General features: G+C 50.4%; 1 protein-coding gene across 1 annotated transcript in view; it reads right to left on the minus strand.

Moving 5' to 3' along the window:
• The window catches only part of LOC109925324 (ephexin-1-like), a 44,057-nt gene that overhangs the window by 33,225 nt on the left and 1,956 nt on the right, over window positions 1-8,876 (minus strand). Inside the window, exons 2-3 of the mRNA XM_048620271.1 lie at window positions 4,262-4,856; window positions 2,156-2,875 (exon numbers count right to left, since the gene is read on the minus strand). Coding sequence (XP_048476228.1) covers window positions 2,156-2,875; window positions 4,262-4,820 — 1,279 coding nt within the window. The 5' untranslated portion in view covers window positions 4,821-4,856. The remainder of the gene's footprint in view (window positions 1-2,155; window positions 2,876-4,261; window positions 4,857-8,876) is intronic.

Consider the following 8,876-nt stretch of genomic DNA (forward strand, 5'->3'; position numbering starts at 1 on the left):
ATGCCCTGCGAGACGTATAGCAGCCCCAAGGGTTAACTGATAGTGAGTCAAGCTCCACCCGTCTAGACTTCTAAAGGGCCATTCCTGGGAGGAACTGACCAGTCGGTGCTACGTAATTTGTAGCTTAACAGTAACATGCATTTACCCATAGGTCAGCGTCAAGTCTCAGAGGAACATCTCACAAAACTTGATCAACTGGGTCAGTGGGCTGAAGAGTGGCAGATGGAGTTTAATGTGGAGAAATGCCAGGTTTGCATTTTGGTAAAACAAACAAGAGCAGGACTTAACCAATTAAAACTAGGGCCTTGGGTAGCATTGTAGAGACCTAGGGGTTCAGGTACATAATTCTTTGGAAGTTTGCATCACGTGTAGACAGGGTGGTTAGGAAGGTGTTTAGCACGCTTGCCTTCATTGCTCAGACTGTTGGAGTAAAGGAGTTGGGACGTCATGTTGAGGTTGTACAGGACATTGGTGAGGCCTCTTCTGGAGTACTGTGTCCAGTTCTGGTCACCCTGTTATAGGAAGGATATTATTAAGCTGGAGAGGGTTCAGAAAAGATTTACCAGGATGTTGCTGAGAATCGAGGGTTTGAGTCATAAGGAGAGGCTGGATAGGCTGGGACATTTTTTACTAGGAGGTTGAGGGGTGACCTTACAGAGGTTTATAAAATCATGAGGAGTATAGATAAGGTGAATGGCAGCTGTCTTCTCCCTAGGGTGAGGGATTTCAAGACCAGCACGCTTATTTTTAAAGTGAGAGGAGAAAAATTTAAGGAGGACATGAGGGGCAACCTTTTTTTTTTTAAACACAGAGTGGTTCATGTGTGGAATGAACAGCCAGAAGAAGTGGTGGATGCAGGTACAGTTACAACATTTGAAAGACATTTGGATAAGATCATGACTAAGAAAGGTTTGGAGGGATATGGGCTAAACACAGACAGGTCGGGGTAGTTTAGTCTGGGATTATGGTCAGCACGCACTGGTTGGACCAAAGGGTCTGTTTCCATGCTGTATGACTCTGACTGAGATTAAATGTAACTAGCTTCAGAACAAACCTATTCTACTCAACAAGATCAACCCTATGAAGGTCTCATGACACCTTCCTCTACCACCAACTACCAACAAGGAGGACTGGACGCTGGATAATAGTTAAAAAAAGTAACATTCCGTTGTGTATGAAATCAATTAAAAAAGTGATAATTGGTGGCAGTGAATCTACCCAATGGAACATAGATGATAGCTGTTTCTCATAACCCCAGTATGTACCACATTGCACTAGATTTCAGAGAGCTCCAGGCAAAACTGGACTAACTCTTTTGAAGAGCCCAAATTCACGCGGAAATTAGCCACCCACAGACTCCTTCCCCATTTAATCGTCACTCTCCCGAGCTACTGAGGCACAGCAATTAAGTCGTCGAGGTGCTACAGGATAGATGGAGGCCATTGACCCGAAGCCAGCTCTCTGTAGAGAGATCGTAGAACCCCTACAGTGTTGAAGCAGGCCATTCGGCCCGTCGAGTCCACATCGACCTCTTCGAAAAGCAACCCACTCAGACCCCTACCCCTGGATTTCCCATGGCTAGCCCACCTAGCCTGCATGTCCCTGGACACTATGGGACAATTTAGCACGGCCAATCCACCCTAACCTGCACATCTTTGGACTTGTGGGAAGAAACCCACGCAGACACGGGGAGAACATGCAAACTCCCCACAGACATGCTACCCGTGACGGCACGGGATTCCTCCCACAGTCCAAAGATGTGCAGGTTAGGGCGGATCGGCCATGCTAAATTGCCCCATAGCGTCCAGGGATATGCAGGATGGGTGGCTTAAGCCATGGGAAATACGGGTATAGGGTAGGAGGGTTGGATTTCGGTGGGATACTCTTTTGGAGGATCAGGGTGGACTAGCTGGGCCAAATAACCCTTTTCCACACTGTAGTGATTCTATTTGCCCACTCACACAAAGGGCGAGAGAAGTGGGGAGAAAGTGGGGACTCAGAGGATACTGAGTTAGACAAAACAACATGGTCATATTGAACAGAGGAGCAGACCTGAGGGGCAGAATGGCCTACTCCTGCTCTGGGGGAGGCCAACACCTGCCGTACAAGAGAGTCCTCGCAACGAGACGAGAAGGTTCCAGAAGCAGGCCCGTACCTAGGTCATAAACCTCATCGTAAACCGCGGGCTGGTGCTTGTCCTTGGGACTGGGGGGTGCAGAACGCGTCACCTTGGGGCTGGGGAGCATCGGTAGGTTGCAGGCCGGCACGGGCTGGTGGGAGGCCGTCTCCTCTGCCACAGCGGGGCGCTGGTCACCAGCTGGTGGGAGCTGGCGCTTCTGGATGTGGAGGTTCAGTTCGCCCACACACTTGGAGATCTTATCCAGGTCAGAGGCCGTGTACCGCTGCTTGAGGAGAGCGAGCCTCCGGTGAGGTAACCGCGCAGAGTCAGCGGGGGCCACGGGTTTGTTCCTACGTGGGGGTTTGGGCACAGCGTTGACTCGGTTGGGCATGGCCGGCGGCTCGAGGGGCAGACCGTCCTCCTTAGAGACGACCTCTGACCCGGGGTGGAGGGAGAAGCCGCTGTTACTGCCGTTTCCCAAAATGGCCGCTGTCTCCGCCTCCAGGGAGGCGACTTCCTCCTTCACCTCCGCGTCGGTGACGTGCAGGACAAAGCGGAAAGGCCCGTTCCCTGAGGAATCCGAGCCGGAGTGATCTGAACCGTCCGTCTCATCTTGGCCGCCCGACAGCGATCTCCAGACCAGCACCATCCCGGGCCTTTTGAGGTGGCACATGCACAGGCAGCCAGGTGGACACTGCCACACGTCCGCCATCTCTCCTGCCGCCAGCGGCCCCATCTCTGTCTCCGTCTCGAGTCCTGCAGGAAAGAGCAAGGGGGGATGGCATGGAATCAGACTTTTAAACCAAAAGTGCCAGTACATCCTTTCTCAAGTAAGGAGACAAAAACTGTACACAGTACTCCAGGTGTGGCCTCACCAGCACCTTGTACAGCTACAAGATAACCTCCCTGCTTTTAAACTCCATCCCTCTAGCAATGACAGACAATATTCCATTTGCCTTCTTCATTACTTGCTGCATCTGCAAACCAACTTTTTGATGACAGATGACTTTCCCTAAAAGACAGCGATGAATCAGATGAATCAACAACTAACTCCTGGTGTCGAAACGTAGAAACTAGGCCATTCAGCCCTTTAAGCCATTCTATCATTCGTAGGAACTAGGAGGTGGAGATTCAGACTTTGAGCCTACTCTACCATTCAGTACAATCACAGCTGATCATCAAGTTCTGCTTTCTCCCCTGCACCCTTTGATCCCTTTAGACCCAAAAACTATACCTAACTCCTTAAAAACATTCAATGTTTTGGCCTCAACTGCTTCCTGTTGCATAGAATCCCACAAGCTCCCCACTCTCTGGGTGAATACACATACTCCTCAGCTCAGTCCTAAATGGCCCACCCTGTATCCTTAGAGTGTGACCCTCGCTCTGGACATCCCCCCGTTATTGGGAACATCATTCCAGTGTGTACCCTGTCCAGTCCTGTTGGAATTTGACAGTTTCTATGAGACCCCTCATTTATGATCAAAGACCCCTCCCACCACTTCCAAGGTTATAATTCCTTCCAACCTCTTCCGTCAGGCAGAAGATACTAAACATGTACCAACAGATTCAAGAACAGCTTCTTCCCTGCTGTTAATCAATCAAACCAAAATTTATGTAGCATGTGGCAAAGTTCTACTATCCCCACCCCCCCCAGTTCTTAGACAAAGGGGATGGGGAGCCATTTTTAAAAAGGGAAGAGAAAGGGGGTGAACAGAGAGAGAGAGAGAGCGCGCCGGAACGGTGGGGTTGGGGGGGAGCAGAGAGCTTGGGGAAGGACAGCATGTGGGGTGGGGGCGGGGAAAGGAGAGCGTGCGGGGAGGGAAGGAGAGCCTGTGAGGGGTTGGGCGGGGAGGGGGGGGTGGGTGGGACTGAGAGCGAGGGGGAGGGTAAGGAGAGCGAGGGGGTCATAGAGAGAACAAGGGGGGTAGTGAGCGAGGTGGAGGGTGAGAGGGAGGAGTGAGTGAGGGGAAAGCAAGAGAGACTGAGACGGGGTGGAGACACAGCGGGTTGAGGAGGGTGAGAACAAGCGAGAGGGGGAGGGTTTGTGAGACAAACAGAGAGGAAGAGGGACAGAGAAAGTGAGGAGAGGAGGCAGAGGGAGAGGGACAGAGGGCAAATGATTACTAACAACATCTCGCATACCTCGCAAAGTTTCCTGACTCGGATGCAGATCAACTGGCGGCCGCTCGGGCACTGGTGGTACCTGACCCCCACCGCCACAGCTCACTGGGTCATCCGTCAGGGCTGCCCCCTTCGCTAGGGGCCTCTTCCGGGCCTTGGGCACCGGCCTGGTTACCTCAGGGACCTCCAGCGCGGGTTCTGGCTGCACAGACCCCCGAGCCGGCTTCTCCTTGGCTGCCGCTTCCTCACTCTCCGAGGATAGGCCCGAAGCCTTGTCGAACAACTCCCGCATCTTCCGGACGTTTCCTGAGCTGGAGAGGACATCTCCGGCTCCCGCTTCATCCAAGGTTCTTTGCCTGGCAGGGGCCGGAGGGCTGTTCACCTGCACCTCGGTGTCGCTCTGCCAGCCATCAGGCCCGGTGGAAGGTTCTAGAATGGCAGAGGCAGTGTGAGCTCTGTTCTGCTTCCCAGCCCTGTGGACCAGCACGGGGGGCTTCGGTTTCAAGGGCGGCTTGGGTTGTGGTTTCGTGGCCCCTTTCTGCGTCGCCATCTCAGACGGCTCCTTGACCACCGACGCCATCTTAGAAACACTGCTCGTCAACAAACCAAGATGTTACTGAAAAGTACAACAAACAAAAAAATACGGGTCAGATTTATCAACCGCAACTTGAAATCCGATCCCCCCCCCCAACCCCGATCACATCAATAGGAATAAAAATCTCCAGACTCCAAAACAATTCCTGCTCAACTCTACATCATCTCAAGATGAGATACCAACACCCGCTCACCTCCCCCACCCCCAAATAAATCCCACAGACACATACAGTCACAGTCATACAGCACGGAAACAGACCCTTCGGTCCAGCCCATTCATGCCGACCAGATATCCTAAATTAATCTAGTCCCCTTTGCCAGCATTTGGCCCATATCCTTCTAAACCCTTCCTATTCATATACCCATCCAGATGCCTTTTAAATGTTGTAATTGTACCAGCCTCCACCACTTCCTCTGGCAGCTCGTTCCATAAACGCACCACCCTCTGCGTGAAAAAAGTTGCCCCTTAGGTCCCTTTTAAATCTTTTCCCCTCTCACCTTGAACCTATGCCATTTAGTTTTGGACTCCCCTACCCTGGGGGGAAGATTTTGTCTATTCACCCTATCCATGCCCCTCACGATTTTATAAACCTCAATGAAGGTCACTCCTCAGCCTCTGAAGCTCGAGAGAAAATAGCCCCGGGCTATTCAGCCTCTCCCTATAGCTCAAACCCTCCAAACCTGGAACATCCTTGTAAATCTTTTCTGCATCCTTTCAAGTTTCACAACATCCTTCCTATAGCAGGGAGACCAGAATTGAACACAGTATTCCAAAAGTGGCCTCATCAATGTCCTGTACAGCTGCAACGTGACCCTCCCAACTCCTACAGTCAATGCACTGACCAATAAAGGCAAGCGTATCAAACACCTTCTTCACCGCCCGGTCTACCTGCGACTCCACTTCCAAGGAACTATGAGCCTGTACCCCAAGGTCTCTTTGTTAGGCAACACTCCCCAGAACCCTACACCATTAACTGTGTAAGTCCTGCACTGGTTTACCTTACCGAAATGCAACAGCTTGCATTTATCTAAACTAAACTCCATCTGCCTCTCCTTGGCCCAACTGATCAAGGTCCCATTATACTCTGAGGTAACCTTCTTCACTGTTCATTACACCTCCAATTTTGTTGTCATCTGCAAACTTACTAACCATGTCTCCTATGTTCACATCCAAATCATTTATATAAATGACGAAAAGCAGTGGATCCAGCCCCAATCCTTGTGGCACACCACTGGTCACAGGCCTCCAGTCTGTAAAGCAGCCCTGCACCACCACCCTCTGTTTCCTGCCTTCCAGCCAATTTTGTTTCCAATTGGCTAGCTCCTCCCTGGATCCCACGTGATCTAACCTTGCTAACCAGTTTACCACAGGGTAGATGGTGGGAGGATATTACCCCTCGCAGAGAAATCCAGCATTGTAGGGCACAGTGTAAAAACAAAGACTTTAGACAGAAATGAGGAGGAATTTTTTTTCCCCTCAGTCATTAATGTTTGGAATGGCCTTCCCCTGCCAAAGGGAGCAGTAGAGGTTGGGTGATTGAACATATTGAAGGCCGAGTTAGACAGATCTTTTTGATAGATAAGGGAGTCAAAGGTTAACTGAAGGAGAGTCAAAACCGAACTCTAAACATTAACCGTTTCTCTCTCTACAGATGCTGCCAGACCTGCTGAGTTTTCCCAGCTGTTTCACAATATTTTGCCCTTTATTCAAGGTGCAGGGAACTAGAGTGGAAGCCACAACAGGATCAGCCCAACGTCATTTTGAAATGATGGAGCTGTGTCAAATATTACTGCTTCCTCAGGTTCCAAGATTTCCCAGCTGGTCCCTCAACATTCAACCCCCACCCCCTCTCACTCCAGCACTCTGCAATTCCCTGGCAACACGTTCTCAACTCCCAGGGTTCCAGGCCTGGTCCAGATCCTGAGACATCAAGTAGACATTGTCAAAATTTGGAGCCCACTTCCGATTACCCCCTTGAGAAGGCGGGGTGATGAGCTGCCCTCCAGCTGCCCCCCCCACCCAGTGCCATTAGCGACACTGAAGGAACGACTGACATATTTCTATGTCAGGATGGGGAATGGCTCGGAGGGAAAAGTGCAGGATGTGGTCCTCCCATGTATCTGCTGCCCTTGTCCTTCCATGTGGTATTGTTTGTGGGTTTAGAAGGCGCTGCCTTGTTGTGCATTCACGGGATGAGGCCAGGCCAGCTTTTATTGCCCATCCTTTATTGTTAAGAGTCAACCACATTGCTGTGGGTCTGAGTTACGTGTAGGCCAGACCAAGTAAGGATGGAAGTTTCCTTCCCCTAAGGGCATTATAGTGAACCAGATGGGTTTTTAACAACAACTGACAATAAGTTCATGGTGACCATGGCCATGACTAGCTTTCAATTTCACATTTCATTAATTGAATTTAAACTCTACCAGCTCCAGCGGTGGGATTCGAGCTCACATTCACAGAGCAGTCATCGGAGTTACTAAATCCTGGGGCCACCAGCTCCCTCTACTCTTTTCAACTGAAAGTACAGCTACACTGAAAGTAAAGCTCCCTCTATACTGTCCCCATCAAACACTCCCAGAACAGGGACACCACAGGGTTAGATGCACAGTAAAGCTCCCTGTACACTGTGCCCATTAAACACTCCCACGACAGGGACAGCACGGTGTTAGGTACAGAGTAAAGCTCCCGCTACATTGCCCCCTCTCATCAAACACGCCCAGGACAGGGACAGCACAGGGTTGGATACACAGTAAAGCTCCCTGTACACTGTTGCCCATCAAACACGCCCAGTAAAGGGACAGCACAGGGTTATTACTGAATAGTTTGAACAAAGCCAGGATACCTCCGATAAGTGGGGCGCGTGTACAGTAATTATGACTCTACTACCTGACCCAATGGCTTCCTCTTTGTGTGGTTAAAAGAAAATTGAGGAATTGGTTTTAAAAAAACACGTTAAAAGTAGGCCAAGAGGAACACAGCTGGTGGTCTATTTGACGGGAAACCAATGTGTTCTCCAATTGGAAATTGCCATTTCAGAAACACCATGTCAACTGTGGAATAGCTCACACAGTTTGGCACCATGGACGATGACAGAACACCATAAAAGGCTTGACGCTGTTCAGCGAAGAGACAAGATTCCATTGGGGAGGTACTGTTTGAGCAGTTGTCAAACACATTGCTGCCTGAGCTAGCCTCTGGAAGCCTCATCAACATCAGCAGCTGTCTGAGGTTGAAACTCTCCCAAATCAGAAACCAAATTCCTGTCAGAACAGCAAACTGGCTGAGTCACCGTCACGGTCATTCACTGCTAGGTGCAACAGCGGTGCGTTGCTCCCCGATTCTGCAACAGCGCGTCCCCAATTTCTTTTCCAACCGTGAACTCCTGTCATCTGGGCCCTAACCTTCCTTAAAACTCTCCGTCTCTCTCTGTCTCGTCTTTTCTTCGAGTGGCTTATCAATCACCTGTTCCAGCATCTCCTGACATCTCTCGGTTGTCACATTCTGCTCGATAGCCGCTCCTGCGGGACGCTAGGCGCTACAGAAACGCAAGTTGTTGAGGTCATTAAATAAAACGTTCTGGGGCTTTTTCTTTGAGAAGGTGGGTGGGGGGGTTGGAAAAGAAGGGCAGATTGACAGATTATCGAAAATTAAGGACAGTCACAGCGTACAGAGGAAATCATTTGGCCCACTGTACCTGCACTGAGTCCCTGAATGTGGGATGCATCTTGTGCCACTCCTTCTGCCTTCTCCCTGGGACTCTGCACGTTCCTCCTCCTCCTCCCCAGATAATCACCCAATTCCTCCTTAGATCCCTCAGCTAAAACGAATCCTGGCTTTGAAAGCCTTGATCAAATCTCCTCTCGACCTCCCCCAAAGAGAAGCAAACAGAAATGGAGCTGGAGAGGGTTCAGAAGAGATTTGCAAGGAGGTTGCCAGGAATGGACGGTGAGAGTTTTAAGGAGAGGCTGGGACTTTTTTCACTAGGGACGTTGAAGGGTGACCTTATAGAGGTTTATAAAACCATGAGGAGTACAGGTAGTT

The sequence above is a fragment of the Rhincodon typus genome, chromosome 45, assembly GCF_021869965.1.
Source record: "Rhincodon typus isolate 14 chromosome 45, sRhiTyp1.1, whole genome shotgun sequence".
Taxonomy (NCBI): domain Eukaryota; kingdom Metazoa; phylum Chordata; class Chondrichthyes; order Orectolobiformes; family Rhincodontidae; genus Rhincodon; species Rhincodon typus.